Genomic DNA, 22790 nt, shown 5'->3' on the forward strand with positions numbered 1-22790 from the left:
CAAAAGGAGAAATGGAGCAGATCAGAAAGATCTGAGAAGCGAGGTTCAGCAAAATAAGACCAAGTTTCCACTTTGGAGCTATTCTGAGACCAGGAGGAGGAGGAGGAGGAGGAGGAGGAGGAGGAGGAGACATAAATGGAGGAGGAAGGAAAGAAGTGTAGGGAGGAAGAAAGGAAGGAAGGACAGAAGGAACGGGGAGGAGGAGGAGGAGGAGATCATACTCACAAATACAACTTTGGGAACGTCATCAAGACATCAATAGGGACGTGCTGTTCCAGGAGACTGTAGGCCACAATTGGCAGGGAGGTGAAGCAGATGTTGAACATGGTCAGGTAAGCTGCATCATAGAGAGGCTGGAGTGAAAAAGAGAAGGACTTGAGCGTTATATATTGCATCTGGCTTCCTGAATGGAATAAAGAAGCATCATTCATGGTTTCCTGAAATGTCCAGAGTGAGCTGTGAGAAAAATATAACCTTGACTTTTTTTCTTAGCGTAGACACGCTACGATTCATCAACCCGATCACCAGCAAGACTACACCTCGGGGCGAGACAACCACTCTTGTGCTGTTATTGTTTGGCAAAATGCCTTGAAACCTTTTGAGGAACAAAGTCAGAGGCAACCGAAGGCAGCGTGTCAGCATTGTTCCGCCCCACTTGCAATGTCCCAACACCTGGAAAGTACAAAACCCGCTCTCTCCGAAGTAGCAAAATCACGCTCACGAGTCCAGCTGGGATACGACCTGGTGGAACCCGAGCATTTGTTTGCTCATTATCTCCTCCCAAATGAGATTTTCCAGAACAATGGCTCTTTGGCAAGCCTTGCTAATGAGGCAGCTCCGGTGCACCTCACCTAAAGAAGACAATCAGGCGGGCAGAGGAAGGGGGACGATTCCTTCTTGCTGAAAGCAGGGGGAAAACACACACACACACACACACACACACACAAGCCTTGGAGGGCAGCTGCAGGCCACTTCCTCCTCCTCCTCCTCCTCCTCCTCCAACCACGATGGGGACAGCTGTGAAACGGCCTCGGCTCATTGGGGGGGGGGAACAATCGTTCAAACCTGCAATTGCTGGGACTTCTCCCGCACAACAGCTTCCCCGTTCACACCTGCCCTTTGCAGGAGAGTCAGTTCAACGCAGGAGCGGTTTGAGCTTGCAAAGGGGATTCTATTGTTACCGTGGGGTCTTTTTCCCCCCAAAAGATCCCAGCTGCCTGCAATTAGTGCAGGTTCGAGTCCCACCAGGCTCAAGGTTGACTCAGCCCTCCATCCTTCCGAGGTAGGTAAAATGAGGACCCAGATTGTTGGGGGCAATAAGCTGACTTTGTAATAATGCCGCTTGGGGTGTGTGTGAAAGCCCTAATAAGCAGGCATATACATAGAATGAAGGCTACTGCTAAGCTTGTAAGCCGCCCTGAGTCTTCGGAGAAGGGCGGGATATAAATGGATTTTTTTTTTAAAAAAAAAGGGAGGGAGGGTAGGGAGAGGGATGCCCGCAGCTGCATTTTGCTCTTGAGAAAAGGACAAAGAGGGAGGCTGAAGGAGCAGCTTTAAAAAAAAGAAGACAAAATGAAAGGCATTATCTATACAACTGGAGAAAGCTTCTTCTCCCAGTCGTCCAAACTGGGAAGGGCCACAGACGGGCCCCTCCTTCACAAAAATAACACCAAGCTTCCAGTCCCCAAATGTGCAAGAATTTTGGTCACCCCAAATTACTTATGGCTTCAACTGATCCCGGAATTTTGGTTGTTAACTTGTGGCAATTGTGGAATGGCCATATGACTGGGCTCAATTTTATATAACCATTTTAGGGCAGTTGTTAAATGAGTCACATGGTGACTAAGTGAACCATGTGGTTGTTGAGTCCAAATCCAGCTTATCCAATGGGCATCTTTGGCCTCAAAATTGCAAAAAAGTGTAATAATAATAATAATAATAATAATAATAATAATAATAATAATAATAATAATAATAATAATAATAATAATAATAATGAAGTTGGAAGGGACCTTGGAGGTCATCTAGTCCAGCCCCCTGCTCGGGCAGGAAACCCTATACCATTTCAGACAAATGGCTGCCAATCTCTTCTTAACAGCCTCCAGTATTGGAGCACCCACAATTTCTGGAGGCAAGTAGTTCCACTGGTTAATTGTTTTCACTGTCAGGAAGTTATTCCTTAATTCCAGGTTGCTTCTCTCCTTGATTAGTTTCCATCTGTTGCTTCTTGTCCTGCCTTCAGGGGCTTTGGAGAATAGCTTGGCTCCCTCTTCTTTGGGGCAGCCCCTGAGATATTGGAAGGCTGCTATCATGTCCCCCCTTGCCCTTCTCTTCATTAAACTAGACATACCCAATTCCAGCAACCATTCCTTATATGTTTTAGTCTCCAGTCCCCTGATCATCTTTGATGCTCTTCTCTGCACCCTTTCTAGAGTCTTTCTAGAGTTATAAAACTTGATCACATCACCAAGAGATGCTGCAACCAGTCCTAAACCCGAGATGGTTGCTGAGCACCTGAAAGGCAATCATGTGACTGGAGGGGCGGTACAGTCGATAGTTTCTTTGAACAGTCACTAAGCAACCCGTCCTAAGTTGAGGACTACTTTTTGATCACAACGTCAGTAACGACACACATGGCCACCTACCTGCTGTGAAAAGCCGCAGAAAAACTGATATAAAAACTGTGGGAAAATGAAGCAAAGATTCTAAAAGAAATATGGGGAGGGGGGAGTAGGGGGGAGAGAGAGAAAAAAACCATGTTAGCAAGAAAGCCAGATGATGTAAATGTTGTTTCTGCATTTACAACTGCTCCCTTTAAATATTCTATCCCAGCCTTTTGCTATCTACGTTCGGCTCTCAATTCCCATCAGATTGGCCTGAGGGTGGACAGTGCTTACCATTTTTCAATCCTCTTTTGTTATTCTTTAGATCATATTTTTGCATTAGACTTTTATGTCTTATATCTTTATGTACTTTTGGTGGAGTAGAGTGGAGTGGAATGGAAAATAGAACAGAACAGAACAGAACAGAATATGGAATAGAATAGAATAGAATAGAATAGAATAGAATAGAATAGAATAGAATAGAATAACTGAACAGAAGTAATCCTCAAGTTATGACTGCAATAGAGTCTTCTAAACAATCGGTCATAAGTCGAGGACTACCTGTAGAATGGATTGGAGTAATTGGACGTCAGTGTGATGTTCACAAAGGGCGAGTCCTGTACTCCATCATGCTGTCCACCATCATTTCACTTTTGCCCTCTACCCCAAGGATCCTGCTGACTCTGCCACCTTCTTCCAAGAGTGTTTTGCTTCCCTGTTAACCTTCTGCTGAGCATCCCCCAAGGCCTGGCAGTGGCATAGTCCCCCCCTGCCTGCCATCCCCTTGACCCCCCCCCCAAACCAACCTGCCATTCCCTTTACCTTATAGAAGAAATACTGTACAAGATGGGAGATTCTGACATAATACAAATGCCCGTGTGCCAAGAGCAGTCTTTTCAAGTGTTTAAACTTGGGGATGGCATAGTCGCTGTTCCGGGCGGCTTGGCGTCCCTCTTTTCCCTTGATACCTGGCCGAGGAGAAGAATGGAGCAGGTCAGCCCTGCACGTCAGAGGCCTCAATATCATGATCAGCCAGAAGTTGATATAAACTCTTTCAGCCTGGCTCCGATATGTTTGTGGAGCTCATATGAACTGTTTCCTTTGACCAAGGGTCTCTGAACGTGGCAACTTTAAGATTTGTGGACTTCAACTCCCAGAATTCCTCAGCCAGCCATGCTTACCGATGCCCACGTGAGCTTCCAAAATCATGCTGACGTCATTGGCCCCGTCTCCGACAGCCAGTGTGATGGGACTGCCTTTGGAATTCTTCACCATGCGGACGATCTACAGGGCAGAGAGATGGACGGTGGATCAGGAGAGGTTGGTTCAGATATTCATCACCCAACTTTGAACCAGTTTCGCAAGGACTACACCACCCTGAAAAATGAACTCAAGACTAGACCAGACATTTGTGGCCACTGGCTTCCCAAAAGAGGTGCCTCCCCAGCAGAAAGGATGCCGTGCAAGGTTCTGCTGGGAGAGGAAGTGGCCTGGCTCACTACCGAGGACATTAACACACCTGAGCCTTTTGCAACGGGGCCATCCGACAGCACAAGACGGCGGTGCATTTCAGGCAGATCTGAAGGAAGATGTTCTTGTAATGGGAGAAGTTGGAATCCTGCGAAGGGTTCAGGATCAGGGAAAGGGTGGCCCCATCAATGACCAGCCCATAGTCAGAACCGGACACCCAGTTTCTAAACAGAGAAAGGCAACTTGTTGGCTGGAGACCTTGATATTATTAATTTATTTATTTTATTAATTCAATTTGTATACCGCCCTATTCCCGAAGGACTCAGGGAATGACTCCAGCTGTATCCAAAAAGAGCCAAGGAGGAAAAAATGAGGATGAATGAAACTCAAAGAGTAGCAAACCCTCCTATTCTTCTGGCTGTTTTAATTCCTTTAAGAGTCAGACATGTAGGAAAATGTGTTTTAGGTGCTACTTAAATGAATTTCCCTTCTTTAGCTGAGAAGAAAGATATGGAAAAATTGCATTTCTGGGTTCTCTGCAAGGAAGACATCAAAGCAGGAAAACAAGGAGAACTTAAGATATCCAGCAGCTTGGTTTAATGGGGCTAAGGCAGGCCAAACTGAGATCAGCTCTTACAATAAAAGTTGATGCACTTGGGAAAATGTGAGTTGCAAATATCTCAGGTCACAAAAGTCCACCCTCATGGATCTCTCATCTCTCTCTACCCCTAGATCAGTGATGGCGAACCTTTTAGAGAACGAGTGCCCAAACTGCAACCCAAAACCCACTTATTTATCGCTGGGTGCCAGGTGGACGTGGCCTACTGGGTGGGTGTGGCTGTGGTGGTCATGGAAGATTGGGTAGGTGTGGCCAAGGTGGGTGTGATCACCTCAATGTCGCTTGTGGGGAGGGACACCTATGGGGGGCAGCTGGTTGAAGAGGGACAGTCGCCACCTCCGAGGCATGGCGCGGGTGCCCAAAGTGAGGGCTCTGAGTGCCGCCTCTGGCACCCGTGCCATAGGTTCGCCACCACTGCCTTAGATCAAAGATCTCCAAATCTGGCAACTTTAAAGACTTGTGGGCTTCAACTCCCAGAATTCCTCAGCCATGGATTCTGGCTGGGGAATTCTGGGAGTTGAATTTCACAAGTCTTCAAGTTGCCAAGTTTGGAGACCCCTCTGCTAGATTATTGCAAAGATTATTGCTGCAGTGGCAGTTAACCCATCTCCCAACCCTTCAAATCGATGCTTCTCAATCTCAGCAACTTTTAAGAGGTGTGGACTTCAGCTCCCAGAATTCGCTAGCCTGCACCTATAGCTCAGGAATTCTGGGAGTTGAAGTCCATGTTTCTTACAGTTGCTGAGGTTGAGAAACACCGCTTCGGTTACTGCTTAGGGTCCCACTCACCTTTTCCCTTGGGGCGCGTCAGTCACCAACTTTTTGTGATACTCCAGCAGCAGTTCATGAAGCTGCTCCATTTTCCTGCCCCCTTCTTCCACCGTTTTCGCTGTCAACAGCAGGAGCTCTGTGCTGGTGTGGAAGAGGCGGCAAGCATAGCAGGTGGCTTGGGCCGTCTCCAGCTTGTCTCCCGTCAGCACCCAGATCTTCATGCCTGCCGCATGGAGGGCTTCGATGGTTTCTGCTGCAAAATCCTGGAGTCTGCAGGAAAATCGGTGGAAAGGACTCAACCAATGGGTGGGGATCTTCCTCAAAGCTCACTCTCTATTTTGCCTTTTTCCCAAAAAGGACAAATCACTGGATTTCTTTTGTTTCAGAAAAGGGGTCCTTCAGAACATGTAGGAAGGAAGCAGTTGAGTTACAAACATCAACCCACTGAGGACAGCAAAGACAAGAAGACCATGTAGAAGAAATCTAATCTGGATCAACACAGAATTAAAAGTGGGTCTACTCCATCCACTTTTCCATGTAACCTCTTAGAAGGATTTTTCCATTTTTTGAGCCTGATTTGCCAAGTCCATCTTCCCTCACCTGACACTCTGGTCTCGAAGTCCCATCTTCTGAAGCTAGCTTAGGTACTTAACCTATCAAACATTTCTATCATGGCATCTTTGACTGGTTGTGGTTAATTACAGCATGGGGTACGTTAAATCATTCAAGTGGCAAACACTTCCTTAATTCTGGAGTGCCTTTTGGGGGACCAAATTTAATTTAAAAAGTTTTTTTTTTAAAGTAGCACTTCGTTTATCCCTCTCCTTCCCTCGGCTCTTTGAGAAAAAGATGAGAAGGGGGTGGTCCCCACATTTTCCGAATGCAGAAAGTTTGACAAAGAATGGTCTACAAAGCATGCCTCCTACTCATGGGGCTACTAAATTGGCAAATTCAATGTTTCCCACTTGAACAGAAGAATCTGGGCACATCACACCTTCATCTGATTAAAGCTGCTGATTAAAATAGGTTGGGACGGCACAATGGGTTATCCTAACTAGCCAGTGAGGCTTACTTGTCTTCTACAGCAGTGGAGCCAATTAGATGCATGTCCTTCTCAATTTCATCAAAGACCTTGGCCATCCTGGCTTCTCGGTTGTGTAAGGCCACGGTGGCTTCCTTAATCTGGGCCTCTAGAACCTTGTAGACTGCGGGAGGTATTTCTTTGTAGGCCACACAGAGAGTCCGATAGCCGTCCTGAGAGACAACAAACAGAAGATGTGATCCCTGAAGCCAAGACATTCCAGAAGAGAGGCATCCAGAGCCATTCTGCAACATAGTTCACCATCTCTTAAAATAGGCCAGACTGGATAAGGTAGATGACAAACGCAACCTGAAGGAAGCACTGTGCTACAAATGAGGTCTTGAGATCATCACTCGTGTGATTCTCTCTTGGTTTCCCACCTAAGGTATGAAACTCGTTCCAACCCCATTTCTTGTCTATGCTCTTGGATAATCCCCTCCATGGAGAAAAAGACCCTCAAAGGTGTAATCGAAATACCATGAAAAATGTGTCACCCGTGGATAAATTGACCCACAATTTTCATGGTACTTTTGGTTAAAAATTTGAAGATCTCCTTCTCTGTGGATGAACTCGTCCATAGGTGTATGCAAGAAAGCACTTTTAAAAAGTCTTACTGTATATACTTACAGAAAAGCCTATCCTTGGAGAATCTGAATTCAAATTTGGGGGTGCATTTTGGCACCTAAAATTCTTGGGTTTTCCCCAAGTATACGTGGTGGCTTTTCAAAGCTGTCTGGGATTGCCACTTGCTAAGATGACATGAAGACGTGGAGGATACCCTGGATTGATCTTATCCATGGTCACAGCTAATCTCAGTAGCCTTTCCCCTTCTTAATTCTAAATATGCCCTCTGGAAGGAAGGAAGGAAGGAAGGAAGGAAGGAAGGAAGGAAGGAAGGAAGGAAGGAAGGAAGGAAGGAAGGAAGGAAGGAAGGAAGGAAGGAAGGAAATGAAAGGGGGGAGGAGAAGGGGGAGGAGGAGAAGGGCTCAACCAATTTCTTTCCTTGGGGTTTAAGTTGAGGAGGATGGATTCCTGAACATCTTACCATTGCATTCTGTTCCACGTGGACTTTTGTTCTTTGTGCTTCAGCCTGAGGGACCCTTGGGAAAACGGAAGAATCTGCTCCTTTGCAAAACAGGTATATTTTTCCTAAAAGACAGGGAAACAGAACATTTTGGTGTTAGTTAAGGGGCAGGGATACATTCATACCCAGGCCTTCTTTTCTCTAGACTAGCCAAACCCAGGTCCTGCAATCGTTCATCATATGTCCAGCCGTATGAACATTTCTCCTGGGGAGATGACCTGGCTAGTTCACACTCTTCCTCCTCTATCAGGTTTCCCAGGATTCTACTCACCATCCGGCATCTTCACGAGAACACTCATCCGGCGACGGACGCAGTCAAAATCAAGGACGTTCAGAAGTTCGTATCTTATTTTATTTTATGTTTATGAAGGAAGGGGAGAGAAAGGATATTTAGTGGTGAGGAAACTGAAAGGAATTCTAACCCCATCAAGCTCACAACCACACGCCCAGCTTCAGTGACACTCATTTATGATTCATGCTAACTCTTAAATACAAAACACAGGCATAACTAGAAAAATGTAAAACATAAAGGTACGTGTAAATACAAGCAAGACTACTTGCAGCACAGCATAGCGGAAACACCTCCATTCCAGGAAAACCATATTAAAAAGCTATGTATCGATGTATTTATGTCGCAGGCATTTGTTTTTCCAGACACTAATTGTTCTGGCTTTGTTTTTGTTTTAACCCCTGTGGCCTAGGGGTTAAAACAACTGCTTAAGATGCAGTTGGCCCAGGTTCAATTCTGGATCCCTTTCAAAACCAATTCATGCTGCCGTGACTAGGCCCGGCTTCCTTGAGGAGATGCCTGAGGCCAGCCTGCAAACCAACCTACCTTTCAATTTGCTTTTTGGAATTTTCTACCATCATGAAGTTATTTTCTTGTCCTAGAAAAGTGAAACCATACCTGTCAATGAACAAAAAGGACAGAATGGCGTTGAAAAAAAAAAAAGGACACACACAGTCTCACACACACGCACACAGACACGAACGTGCATCACACATGCACACACTTTAGATACGGAAAAAATAGTGAACTAAATAAAACAAAATAAAATAAAGACTGTAGAGGCAGGAGGTTGCCTGGGGATGTGATTTGGGCAGAGAACAACCACAGTGTTCTCTGAACAACTGCCACAAAAAAAGAATGTAAAATCGGGCAGGGTTACATGATGCCCTATTTAATGACCGCCATGATTTATGTCTAAAGTTCTGGGCTCAATGATGGTTATAAGACAAGAACGATCTGTATGCTGCGGAGGTCCCAGTGAGTCAAGCATGCAATATATCAAAATTCTCAGCATCCAAAGATGATGGAATTGTCCATCCATCAACGATCTGCATGACAGTGAAGGCAAGTGTGTGTGTGTGGGGGGGGGGGAATACAGTGGGGGAAAAATGGATGACATGATCTTACTTCTGAGCCCCCTGTAGCAAAGCCACTTCATCTGGAGAAGCTGCAACGTAGACTTGGGTCTTTTTGGGCTTCGATGTCACTGCATCGACTTCATCTTTCTGCTGGACTTGAACCGTATGGCAGAGACACAAAGCTCGAAGGAACAGTTCTTCTTGTTTCTAGAAAGGGGGGGGGTAGCAAAGAGGAGAAATGACTTTAAACTGGAAGACATTCAGTTCCTATAGTCCAAGGTGGCTTCTGAACAAGGTTCTGCTCCAACTGTCCAACCGTTCCATCTTTTCTCCTCAAGTCAAACCTGGGGGAGGTGGGGCATCCATGATCATATTATTCCCCCTTGATCTACTGAGATGGACAGCTGGGCATCAGCATTCTTAGCAACTGCCATCCTGGGTAAATATTAAACCACCTTAACTTAAAATTAACTGGATAGAATAATATCCCTTCTCCTCACCCAGGTCAACGGTTAATGCAAGCAGTTATAAATCCAAGGGTGTCAGGACCTAGCTCACAAAGGGCTACTGATCTTCAACTTCAGAAGAGGTACTCTGCTCCCTTATTCACTAGAGGTTCTCCTGAACAAGGGCCTGAGTCATTTGTAGGGATCTAGAGACCTGTGTAGGCCAAGCAAATGCAGCTATGAATCCCACAAAAAAGGCATCAGAAAAATCAGAAAAAGTCCAGGAGTCTTCTGTTCTCCAACCTCCTATATTGGCAACGTGGTGGGGCATATTGTACCTTGTCTGCTTTTCCTGTAGACCTCTTGGCATCCACTTCTGAAAAGGCGTGGCAGTATCGGAAGCCGTCAATGCTGCATTCAATGAATTCCATGGTGTTTTCCGTCAAAGTTCCCGTTTTATCAGAAAACACATACTCAACCTAGAAGGAAAAGCAGACCATATTCTTTTTTAGAGGGGCACAATTTTAGAATAGATTAGATAAGCACAATTTTCTGCCAGAGCATCTGGGGTTTTTTCCCCTCCCCCAAATAGTGACATTTAAGATAAAACAAAGTCAGCAGTAACACTTGTGCCCGGAAGGGAAGTAATAAAAAAAAATTAAGAAGTGCCATTTTGGTTCTCTTTTTGTATTCCCTTCCTTTTAAATTTCTGTATCTGTATATTGTGTTTCAAGGTATGACAAATCCCAGAGAGGGGTAATTGAATCATGTTTTTAAATTAGTACTGAAGCCGGAGACTTCAGTACTAAAGGCTCACAGCTCACACACCATGCACCATGTTTTCTCTAGAGACAGTTCTCCTTGTTAAGAGCTTCTTTGGAGAAGAAGCTACGGTAGAAAGAATTCAACCAGGGGGACACACACCAACTGCAAGAGTAGCATTTGCCCTTATCGGATCTGAGATCCATGAGTAGTTTCAGCTGGTAACAAGAAACCTAGGTTCACTATTGTTTGGTAATAAGATTCACCATCTCTTTTTCTGCAGAGAAACAGAGGCGAGAAGATTAGAAGACCAGCCAACATTTGGTTGTTGAATGGTGGAAGGCATGGGGGAGACATTACTGACCTGTCCAAGTTCTTCATTGAGGTCAGAGGTGTTCACCAATGCACCTTCTTGGATACTTTCATCATACATCTCTTTGTCCCACGCAATGAAGAAGGAACCCAGAAACTTCTGCATCTCGACAGTCACATACATGGAGACCGGGATAATGAAGTTGAAGAGGACCATGAAGGACAGGAAATCAGTGAACATCTTTAGCAGCTGAAAAGAACACAGACACACACCGGTAACATACACCAAGTCACTCATGCATGGAACAAATTTGAGTGTAGACAACTGCCAACCAACAAAAGTCAACCTTTCTACCTTGAATGTTTCTCTCTCTTTTTGGGTTTTGGGATTGTACCAGGGTTCGTCATGATATGGGACACTCTGCCAGACGTATTTCAAAGTAGTGCATATGATAGCCTTGCTCACAAGCAGGCATAAATAGAACAACAGGAACATATTGATTGACCTGGAAAAATCAAACGTTCTAAGAGTTAGGGCAATATCGTGCGTTTCACAAATAATACACATAATGGGATGAGAGGATTTGCTCCTGGTAGCATTAGAGCATTGGCTTAACTGATGTTAGACCTAACCAGGGGTGTGCAATTAATTTTCTCAAAGGGCCACATGAGAAGCGGGGACTGTTGTGGAGGGCTGAACTAATATGGCTAAGAGAGTGCATTGGCACGTATGCATGAACACACACAAACTGAAAAACAAAACAGCCGTTGCCTTCAAAACAAAAGCAAGCCATGGACATGGACATGGACAGCCAAAGGGCCATAAAATGCCCAACTCTGATCTAAACAAAACAGCTTGCTGAAAACCAATAGCAACAGCACTTAGACTTATATACCCCTTCACAGTGCTTTACAGCCCTCTCTAAGGTCAGCCTATTGCCCCCGACAACCTGGATCCTCATTTTACCAACTTTGGAAGGAGGGAAGGCTGAGTTAACCTTGAGCCCCCTCAGGATCAAAGTCCTGGCAGTGGGCAGTGAGTTAGCCTGCAATCCTGCATTCTAACCACTTAGGCTGTTTTGTCTGATGCATTAGCTCAAGAATGCAAAGAGAGAGAGAGGCTGAATCGCAAAATATGATCCATTAACTAATTCCACATGTGATCTCGTTCATCAGTTGCTTATCTCAAAAGGTTTCTCAGCTCGGACCCTGGACCATTAAGCGGAACCTGTTTGCTTCTGAAGACCAAGGGCGGGGAATCTGTCATTGCCCACGGACTGAAGCATCCAACTTCAGGAATTACAGGGCCTGTGGCCTGGGTCTCTGTCCTATCTGCAAATATTAATCCCTTCCTGGTGTGAAGAAGGCATAGAAGAGACTACAGCATTTTGTACACAATCCAGACTCAAAGAAACATCTCTTTTGTTCTGCTTTAAATGAATGTCTATTAAGACAAAGAGCAGGGGAAGACAGTCCTCCATCTTACTTTTCAACCGCAGAGCGTTTCTGAGACTTCCCTTGATAGTTCAACGCCATCTTGGTTTCCATTCCGGTATATACAGCAACACCTAGGAAACAAACTCAGTTGTGGGAGAGAAACTCCTTAACAATCAAAGAGGTAGGGAAAAAAAAGAGAGGCAGCAATATGGTTAGGCACCAGCCCTATCTTCTATATGCCTACTCTGCAGTAAATCCCAGACATGCCCAGGATTGCAACTCTCAAGAAAATCAATGGACGAGAAAGAGAAGCAGGAAAGCAGTTGCTCACCGTAAACCTTGGGGGTAGTTTTCAGTTTTGCTCCTTTCAGCAAAAGATTCTCAGGACCCAACGGCCTAAAACGAAAAGGGAGGATCAGGATATTCATAAGAAGAGAAGCAAACTGGAAAATGCCAATGGCCAATCACGGGTTGAAGAAAAGAAAAACTATTTAGAATATGATAACTCTAAGGTCGCTTATGACACCCTGGAACGTGGGGAATGTGTAAAATTATAGCTGGGGGAGAGAAAGAGAGGTCAGAGGCAGGGATTACAGCACTACCATATCTGGACTTCAAAAATGTGGATCAGCACTAAGATGGAAGCCAAAGGTTAGCTTGTCTGTATCTCGCAGCTGATATCTAAGGACCATCTTGATTTCTCTAGCCTAAATGTGATAGCCCTTGATATTAAAAAGAAGCCACGCCAGCCCTTTGAGGTAGGGCAGATCAGGTCTCGTCAGAAATACTAGAACTTATGGATATAGGCTAAAACAACACATTATTGGAACGAATGAAGGCAAATCTATATGTCCCAGGATAACGTTGCAGGGTCCAATCTGGGTCAGTCACCGGGATCAGAGGTTTCGCCTTCCGAGCTTTTGGACTCAGGCCGCAGGCCATCCTCAGGGAATTTCTCGTGTGTGTTTTGGGCTGTCCTGTGTGTGGTGTTTCAAACATTACAGGAACAAGTTCTCTCATTCCACTATGTGCACCGTTTGTGAAATACCACACACAGAACAGTCCAAAGCACATGGCGAAGTTCCCTGAGGATGGGCTCCAACACAAGTCCAAATGCTTGGAATGCAAAACCTCTGATCCCAGTGACTGACCCAGGCTGGATCCTGTAACATACTGGAAGCCCGTCAACGTTGCACTTATAGCAAAGAGAATCAAGGTGAAGCTTTCTTCAATTTTCTTCCTCACCCATCCCGTTTTCCCAGATAAGCTTCGTGTTTCCCCAATCTTGCTATACAGAGCTTCTTCAAGGCTATCTCCATACACCTCTCCAGCTAATTAGCTACAAGATGTTAAATCCCAATCCATCAAGCAAAGGAACTCACCTGGCTAATGGCTCTGGTTCATCAGTGTAGATATTAATTCTGCCCACAAATCTGTTGAGACATACACAGAGCAGGATATTGGCTCATTTTCGTATGTGAGTTGTAGCAATTTAAACTTAAGAAAGTTTAAATTTAAACTTAAGGAAGCGAGGTATGGAGAAAGAGACTATCAAGCTGTGAGGATCTCACAAAATGAGAAGATCTCCATGTCAAACTTCACCTGTACAAATCTGGCTGAGGTTGTTCACATTCTATGGTGGCAACCACACGGTTCATGGCTTCAACTGTATTCATCTTGGCCGTATCTTGCACAGCATAGTGAGTCTAGAAAAGAAAAGACACACCAACAGCTGACTCCTGCCAATTTTAAATCTGTAATCTGACCCATCGTTGGATGGGATTCATTGGTATCTTGTCGCCCCATAAGCTACTTTGAGTTTTTAGATTACAGCTGTGTAATAATTTTATTATTTTTTTTACAAAAAATGTGCAAATAAAAACTAACCTAAACTAACAATCAGGATGAAAGATAAAGAGAAAAAAGCGAGACAGAAACAGGGGTGCAGAAAGATATAAAAAAGGGGAAACTTTACTATTGTCTTCCTCTATTTCTGTCCCTCTTTTTCCTCTTCTTTTTTTCCTACTTGTTAGTTTGAGAGCTCTTTAGATTACAAGAGAAGACAATTTTTAATGATCCACCCAAGAAATGCGGGTGTTCATTCTATGCAGCAATGAGTAAATGAACTTTATGATGGTTATCAAACAATTTCGTGATTAATGTCAAACCTCTTGGCTGTTCATTAGACACTCAGTTCCACTCTGATGTTTAGGCATTCACAAGAACATAGTAACTACCAAAATGATGAGGAAAAGCAAGTCCCAGCTTCTAGTATCACTTTGATTTCCAAGAATGTCTCCTTGTCCAACCTGTCTCCTAAGTATCTCTGAAGGGCGTATGTAGACCTCACTGCTTTGCTTGGAAGGATGCCCAGAAGAATAGACCAAGGTCATCCAGGTGGATTTGAGGGTTGAATGGTTTGTGAGAATGACCTTGGGGGACAGGGGGAAGAGCCATAGAGTAGGCAATGATCAAATAAGAGGCAGCTGAGCCCACAGAAATAATGGAGCATGGCAAACATTTCAGAAAGGGCCCTTCTTGGGTTGTAAAGACAGAGGATCCACTGATGATGAGAGGCATCTCATTTTTTTTTAGAAAAATTACTCCATAACTTTAAGCTGAGATGGTCAGGATTGTCAAGACTGAGGGTTTTTTTAAGCTTTTTAGCATTTATACCCAATCCTTTCTACATATTCTGATGTGTTTTGTTTTCTAAGAAAGCAAATTCATTGGAAATCAGCATAAGATAAATTCATATGTTCATTCTGTACAGAATGTGTGTAGAAAGGTTTGGAGTCCCCTTCTGATGTAGCAGTTAGGACACCAGTTTAGAAACCAGGAGACTCTTGAGTTCTAGAAGAAGACAAGAGCTAACTGCACTCAGATCTCTTACCAAGAAAACTGCAAGAGTATGTTCACCTGTCCTCTTACCTTGTGATTTGATTCTCCATCTAGACTGGCAGTCGTGACGTAGCAGGTCCCTTCCTTGTTACTTGAGGCCAGTAAAACTAGATCACAAGGAAAGGTATCATCTACCGGCACTTCTATTATGTCACCAACCTCAAAACCAAAACAGAGAGTTGTAATTTTTGTAAAAACAGCCTGTTCATCAGTCTGTCTATCTATTAATCTATCTATCTATGAAATCCTCAAAACATCCATCTATCCATTCATCCATCCATCCTTCAAAACAGTCTATCAGTCTATCAGTCTATCTATCTATCTATCTATCTATCTATCTATCTATCTATCTATCTATCTATCTATCTATCATCTACCTATCTAATCTTCAAACATCCATCCATCCATCCCTCAAAACTGTCTGTCTGCCTGTCTGCCTAACTCAGGGGTGTCAAACTCAATTTCATTGAGGGCCGCATCAGCATTGCGGTTGCCCTCAGGGGGCTGGGTGGGTATGGCCTGGGTGGGCGTGGCCTACTGGGTGGGCGTGGCTAGAGTGCATATGGCCTAATGGGTGGGCGTGGCCAGCTCTACATCGTTCCCATCAAGGGTGCCTATGGGGGCCTGGGCAGGAGTGGGACAGATCTGGGGGTCTCTGGCAGAAGGAGGGTCTCTGGGCCAGGGCCAAGGCAGTGGGGGCCATTCCCTCACTGTTTCCAGGATGGCTTTGCGGGCCGCATGAAACCACTTCACGGGCCGGATCTGGCCCCCAGGCCTTGTGTTTGACATGTCTGGCCTAACTTAACATTCGCAACTTGAAAGTGTGTGGACTTCAATGCCCAGAATTGTTGGTGAAGAATCTCTGTGGAGTCCATGCATCTTAAACAGCATTACTCTTCAGAAGCGAGGAGAAACTGGTTCCCCGCCTGTTACCTTGATCTTTTCGCACTCCTTCTTCACACTTTCTCCATTTTCAATCACAAAGACTGCACTTTTGTTGACTTCCTTGTCCGCTCTGTGCCGCAGCCAGTCCTCGTATCCCTGAAGAAACAAAGGGGAGGAATGCATAGACCAGAAAACTGGAAAAATTCAATCCCAGAACGGAAGGGACAGAAGAAATGGGCCCCACTTGTTTTAAAAACAGCCTTCCAGATGCAAATCCCTTTCTCCCTAGCTACAAGAACTCACAGTTGTAGCAGGATCAACTTAAAATATCAAGAAGAAGTGCGTAGAAACAATCCTATTACTTTGTTTGCTGCCATAAGGAGCAAGATTTACCTGTTTAACAGCTGTGATGGTAATCACAAAAAAGAGAGGAAGACCACTTGTCACCGGGCTGGTTGGTGTGTCCACAATCACCTAAACAGAGATGCAGGAAAGTCACAGGATTGGACAAAAGGCAACAGCTGTTCCTTGGTCATGCTTCTAAATTGGGTGCCACTTGATAGAAGCATTTCTCCAACAAGGGAAGAGGTAATCAAAAGTCAAAAGAGGGTTCCTTCCCAAGCATGTTATTTGCTTGTGGAAGACCATCAGGAATTTGCGATGGTCTTCTGGAGTGACTTTGCTGAAGAATCTGCCACTTGAAGGCAACTTGGGAAACCTCCATTCCAGATCATCTAGAGTCCAAAGATCCCTTTTTGGCCTTCGTTTTGGAAGACCATTTCTTAATGCCCCAAGACAATTATTCCAGAGGATTGATCAAAATCAAATCATTGACAGAAGGATTATGCAATAAGCTAAGCTTGTAAGCCGCCCTGAGTCTTCGGAGAAGGGTGGGATATAAATGGAATTAAAATAAAAATAAATAAATAAATATCCACACAGGGCCACGCGTCTCTTCTGGCATGGTTCTCTACAACTGGTTAATTAGTTCTAGACTAAATTACCTGGCCCTGAAAACATAGGAAAAAAAACACACCCATGGCCAATGGCAATTTTGATTTATCTCAGGTTAGCTCAGATTCCTTCACCCGATTTGAAGCTTCCAGGTATTTGGGGAGATGCCAGGTGACATTGTGGCAAACCTAACCGCAACATATTTAGAAATAGCTGCACTCTAGTCCTTTGGAGTGTAGCAACCCCACATTTTCAGAATCTACACCCACAATGGAGGACAAGAAATGCCACTGATTTATCTTTTACAAAATAATAATAATAAAAGCAATCCAAACTACATCTGTTGAGGGTCCTTCCTTTAAGGTGGTCTTACCTGGACAAGGAAGATGATAAGAAAGTAGAAATTGGCAATTCTTCGGAACTGTTCAAAGAGATTCTTGGGAAGAAAATTCCAGACTGTATACTGCAAGGCAGAAATGAGATAGGATACATCTTAATCCCACCAAAGGGCAGATTTTATAGGACTCCTGATTTGCTGAACTCCAGATCTTTTTTTTTATTTTCACTTTTTTAAAAAGCATTCTTTTCTTTCTTTGAGTATGTAACCATCAATTCTATGAATTCTGTTATCAGTCCACTATCAGTTCACCAAAAAATAAATATCATTCTCAAAATGACTTTGAAAAAGTAAAAAGCTGCCAGACCTTAATGAATATATATGCTCTAAATTTAATATTTAATATGAATTTAACATGCTGCAAATTTTTATTCAAGTTCCCTATCCCAATATAATTACATAGGTTGTTACCAAAAAAGGGGAAAAAATGATTGAAACTAACATTCTGGACCAAAGGAAATCAGGAAATGTGATGGGGTGAACTATTTGATTTGTTTATAGATTTTGAACCTCAGCTTCCTAAAAAAAAGACAATTCTGAAGAAGTGCAAGATTAAAATGGAAAAGTAACTCAATAAAACACTTCATACTATAAAGCTTGAAGAAAATTAACCAACCCAATGTTTATTAAAACACACAAATATATACAAATACACATTGCTAGATTTAACCTTTCCTAAAATCAAATCAAAAGTCAGCAGAGTTATTCTGAAAGCAAGCCTTAAAAAAGATTGCAAAAAGCAGGATTCTACGACGGTAACTATGGAAGACAAGATTGTCTTCGCTGATTCTTTTCTGAATTAGAAAACTCTGCAGAATTTTGGGAAGTCTGGATACAGTCTCACTTCTATAGTTGGGTTCAGCCAAAATTTGATCTGGCTGTTTAGAGGCCAACATATTGTCTGAATGCAGCTGGCTTGGTGTCAACCATTCAAATGAATAGAAAGGGGAGATTTTCATTATTCATATGAATTATTCTTTAGCTTATGTTAAACAAACCACAGTTTAGCATATTATGTGACTCCATATTTTGTATGGACTGGGATTAAAATCAGAAAACAATAGGGTTAGGTTCACTAATCAAGTTGAGACTCTAAACCAGGGGTGTTGTCCAATCTTGGCAGTTTTAAGACCTGTGGACTTCAACTCCCAGAATTCCTCAGCCAGCCATCCTGAAGAACGTCTGGCTGAAGCTAAGTTAGGTTGAAGTCCAAAAGTCTTAAAGTTCCCAAGTTTGGACAACCTTGTTCTAAACTCTCTGCAAAACCAACAAGTGTGACGACCTGAGGTCCGTTCCCATATCTTAAGTCAGACTTCAGTTTCCATCATTCCCAACCAGCATGGACTATACACCGGGAACCCTCTGGAAGGCAACCAGTTGGGGAAAGATCTTCTGCATTCTAAGGAGGCATTGCATGGGTCACCCTCAAGATGGCCCTGGTGCAGAGGGATCCAACCAATTAAGTTCCATCAACCCCTACCTTGGAGGAGACGATCTGATTGGAGCAGAACTTTTGGGGCACATAAGCTTCAATGTGAGGAACCAAGTGGTGGCCAACCACTACAGTCCGAGTCCCAAATCGCTTTTCTTCCCCAGCGAACTATAAAACAAGAAAAACAATGAAGTTGTGAATGATCCATGTGTTTGTGTGTGTGTTAATGTTCTAGGAATTTGCTCTTCCACTAGTGCAGATTTATGCATAGAGGCTCCTTGCCAATTACTAAAGGGAGCTTTCTCCAACTGCTGCTGTCATATTGTGTTGAAAGAACAAATTCCAGATTTTACAGTGAAGATGTAGACCGAGAATGCACAACCACGTCAATTCATTGGCAGCGTACCACATTGGAGTCATCTGGCTTAACCAGCAGCTGTGAGCATGCGATTCACATTGATTTCTGGGGAAAAGTCCAATCATTCTTACATGGGAGGAAAAGCAGACTCTCCGATCTTAAGGTATCCCGCAGAAGCCCCCACGAACAGTGACAATTCTGAATTATTTTTTATAATTTTAAAGCAGCATCTAGAATTTCTAGGCATTGGATGAGTTCGGTCTTTCTTATTATGCAGAAATTATGCAGCTTTCCCCATTGCAATGTTTGTGCAGCAGGCAGTAATTACAGTTTTCACAAACAGCAGAAAACCTTGTGCCAAGAATCGGTCGTGTTTCTCTCCTGTTTCAAATTCTAACCGAGCAATCCCACTCAATTTTTTCAAAAAAGAAATGTATATCCTGGCTTTTTCATCCAATTGAAATCCACAGGGCAGCAAAGAATGACATCAAAGAATTAGCACAGTAAATGTTTTGAAAACACACACACACACACAAAACAAGTTCCCAAAGAGCTTCCAAACAGTAGAGGTAACAAAATGAAAGCAGAATTCCCGAAGTCTTTAAAAACTGCATTAAGTATCTCACCGATTTGGAAAACATTCAATGGGAAAAGATGGCCCTATTAATTCTCGCCCATCCTGTTTAGATGCTAGATGGAAATTAAAAAGAACAATCTGGAAGCAAAGGCAAACATCCCCCCCACCACATCATTGCCAAGAAAACAACATAAATGTGATGAACAACAATCTTGTTCAATTGTATAACATAACTGGTTTTGTAATGACTCCCAGCAAAAACAAGAATGCCGGTCAGAAGTGGAAGGACAACAGTTTATCTGACATACCACCCATTTCTGAAAAAATCAGGTTCAACAGATCTGAAGAACATAAATTTTAATTCTCATAGGACCACCACAGCAGACTTCGAAGGAACAAATGGACAATTCTGGACTTTTCTAGATCAAATGGAAATCAACACTGAAGCCTGCCTGAATCCTAACAAGGCTGCCAACTCTAGCACCAACACAGAAGACTCCAACCTCATAACAATATCCCCTGTACATGAAAAGCATCTTCACCAACCATCTTCACTGAAAGATATGCAAGAGCCTTTTCCAGCAACAGCTTTCTGCCATTCTGGAGGCACTCTAGTAAGTTCTACGGAAGAGTTCCTTGGAGAAGGAAAGAAAGAAAGAAAGAAAGAAAGAAAGAAAGAAAGAAAGAAAGAAAGAAAGAAAGAAAGAAAGAAAGAAAGAAAGAAAGCCATTTTAAACTAAATAAGTTCAAAGCCAATTTTCGCCCTACCACATGGCTATCAAGGCGCATTCTACAGAATGCATGTGGATTCAAAGGAATATCAAAAATGTCCCAGAATCAACTTTGGTTTCAGAGATTCAAACTTTCCTCGTTGCAGAAAAGTTCCCACGTGGTAGCGTTTGGTTCTCAAGTGTCAGGAAAGAAGGAAGAGAGGAGCGAGAAAAAAAAAAGAACAACATACTGTTGCCGATTCACAGTCCATTCTTTATCCAGCCCGGCTTTCTCATAATGGAAAACGGAAAGGGACTCAGATAAAAAGGCAGCAGCTTTTCAGTTACTTTCCCCCCCTTCTCTCCTATGACCTTGGATAGTCTCTCTGGTTTGAGATTGGCTAAAGCTCCAAAACCTTTTTATGACCTAAACACTTCTCTGGAAAAAGCTGATCTGAACCAAAAGAAAAAAAGAAAAAGAGAAACTAAGACTATGTCCTCCCTCTTTTGGCTTTGGTGGAGGAAGGACTTGTGGAAATAAAATATAACCGGCTTGTTGGGAAGCTGGAAGGAAAGCCATCGGGCCAAAAACTCTCAAGGGCATCCTGTACTGGAAGATGCATTTCAACACAAAACCCTTGACATTTTGTACTATGCGCAGCCAGATTTCCTTGTGGTTGTGTCAGTGGACATTCTTGTTCCTTCCACCCCACTTTTTTTAACTCTATGAAGATTAAAATCTTGGAGGACCATTCCAAGATATCTCCATGTCGGATGGAAACACACACACCTAGATTCCCAGCTTGTCCATTTTCGTCGCTAAAATAGAACTGTATTTTAGTATATCCACTTTTCCTTTCCTTCTTTCCTTTCCTTTCCTTTCCTTTCTTCCTCTCTCTCCCCCTCCTTTGCTCTTCCTTCCTTCCTTCCCTATCACCTATCTATTCATCCATCCACCCACCCACCCACCAGGATGCTGGGTGCCCAAACACCATAAAAGTGAGGGTGGCAATCTGCTTGAACCTCAAAACTGGATTCACACACACTGCTACACCTGGCTTGCTTTAATCACAGTTTGTCCACTTACTAAGCCAAACCATAGTCTGCTTTGTTCCGGTGTAGCTTGCTGAATGTATCTAGCATAATTTTAAGCCATGGTTTAAGGCTCAGTGTGAGGTCTGAATCCAGGAATTTGAGATGGTCAGTAAACCAAAAGAAGAAACACCGACTTAGTAAGATATAGCAACTCCATCTCTGATTTATATTCCAAACTCTCTATCAGAAGTATAGTTAGATTATGAAGGTGATCGTTGATTAATATGACACAAATATAAAATAAAGTCAGGTATTTCCCTTCCCCATTTCACAGAGATACGTAACCCCAACATTTCTGGCCCCAGTTCCCAGAAGCCACAGCAACATGACCAGGGGATGCAAAACCACAGTCTGAAACAACCTAGGGAACTACGTAGCCCATCTTATGTTAGGACTAACAACCCCCACCATGGCCAAAGACTCAATCCATCCCCTCGTCCCAATTCACAAGCCATTTAATTCATCTACCCCACCCTAATTATTGTATTCCGCCTTTCAAATCCCCAAAGATCGCAAGGCGGCTTACAATATAGAAAACATGAGCAATGCTTGTTAAAAACAATGTTATAGACTTTAATCTCAACACCCACCGGATCGGGCATTTTGGGGTCCATGGAAGGTTCTAGAATAGGGATGGGGGATCCTCCAGTTTGGGACACTCAAAAGCCCATAAGGCTAGTGCAGCAGCAGTGAAAAAGATGCTGTTCCTGAAGAGCCGTTCCCATGACAACCACCCAGCCCAGGACTGGCAGTTGGCTGTGGAATTCCAGCATCCAGAATGGGGGGGGGGTGGGGGGAAATCTGGAAATGGCAATAGGAAAATGCATCTGTATTTTTAAAAAAGATACAGGGACACATCTGCGCTGTGTTCAGTTTGATTCAATTTTGTAATACACACAGCAGCTCTGCATGTATTGGGCCAACGATGCTTTTAACGGCATCCTTCTCAGAGGGCTATTGCTAAAGGACAAGTTAAAAAACAAACAAGCACCATATACAAGAGAAAGAAAAGTAATTTCCAGCCCAGCACGGCTATTTTAAAGAGCAGGAAACATTCAGAATTCAGTTTGTCCTTTCCTTTATTTTGTATGCAGTTGTCTTTTTAAATCAGGACAAGGTTGTTCTTTGGTTCTTACTACTCTGAAGCGTTTCACTATTTTCAGGCTGAAAGGTTTTCAATACAGAATCTGAATTTGTGGAAGCAAGTTATAGGAACAGACTTCATAGGAAGAGTTGTTTCTGGAGTCCCTGCTGCTCTCTGAGCTTGGTTGGTTGGTTGCTTGCAGTCATTTCATTACCCAACTAGGTGACAACATCAGTCTAAGTTGAGGTTTGCTTCCTGATTATACTATATAGTAGCTTTCCAGGCCAATGTTGGCGGGAGTGAAGATTAGTGTATTATTTACTGCTTGCTTGTTTGTCTGCTGTTAATTCCTGTTAATCTGGGTGTTGGCATTGAACCATCCTGATCATTTGGAATAGAGAAATATGGATTTTCAAAACATCTCTACTGTGATTGTAAACAAAA

At 43.4% G+C, this 22790-nt stretch overlaps 1 protein-coding gene across 1 annotated transcript in view; it reads right to left on the reverse strand.

Moving 5' to 3' along the window:
- Nucleotides 1–21876, reverse strand: part of ATP11C (ATPase phospholipid transporting 11C (ATP11C blood group)) — a gene marked incomplete at its 5' end in the record, with an annotated part of 34172 nt that extends 12296 nt beyond the window's left edge. Inside the window, 24 exons of the mRNA XM_083371855.1 lie at nucleotides 226–353; nucleotides 2646–2705; nucleotides 3426–3571; nucleotides 3785–3887; nucleotides 4123–4297; nucleotides 5482–5733; nucleotides 6536–6717; nucleotides 7590–7693; nucleotides 7900–7973; nucleotides 8464–8535; nucleotides 9046–9203; nucleotides 9781–9921; nucleotides 10569–10766; nucleotides 10872–11022; nucleotides 12003–12084; nucleotides 12285–12349; nucleotides 13336–13386; nucleotides 13556–13659; nucleotides 14885–15013; nucleotides 15788–15895; nucleotides 16133–16213; nucleotides 17067–17156; nucleotides 18571–18690; nucleotides 21853–21876. Coding sequence (XP_083227981.1) covers nucleotides 226–353; nucleotides 2646–2705; nucleotides 3426–3571; nucleotides 3785–3887; nucleotides 4123–4297; nucleotides 5482–5733; nucleotides 6536–6717; nucleotides 7590–7693; nucleotides 7900–7973; nucleotides 8464–8535; nucleotides 9046–9203; nucleotides 9781–9921; nucleotides 10569–10766; nucleotides 10872–11022; nucleotides 12003–12084; nucleotides 12285–12349; nucleotides 13336–13386; nucleotides 13556–13659; nucleotides 14885–15013; nucleotides 15788–15895; nucleotides 16133–16213; nucleotides 17067–17156; nucleotides 18571–18690; nucleotides 21853–21876 — 2798 coding nt within the window. The remainder of the gene's footprint in view (nucleotides 1–225; nucleotides 354–2645; nucleotides 2706–3425; nucleotides 3572–3784; nucleotides 3888–4122; nucleotides 4298–5481; nucleotides 5734–6535; nucleotides 6718–7589; nucleotides 7694–7899; nucleotides 7974–8463; nucleotides 8536–9045; nucleotides 9204–9780; nucleotides 9922–10568; nucleotides 10767–10871; nucleotides 11023–12002; nucleotides 12085–12284; nucleotides 12350–13335; nucleotides 13387–13555; nucleotides 13660–14884; nucleotides 15014–15787; nucleotides 15896–16132; nucleotides 16214–17066; nucleotides 17157–18570; nucleotides 18691–21852) is intronic.
- Between the last annotated feature and the right edge of the window lie 914 nt (nucleotides 21877–22790).

Source organism: Vipera ursinii (assembly GCF_947247035.1).
Source record: "Vipera ursinii genome assembly, chromosome: 12".
NCBI lineage: Eukaryota > Metazoa > Chordata > Lepidosauria > Squamata > Viperidae > Vipera > Vipera ursinii.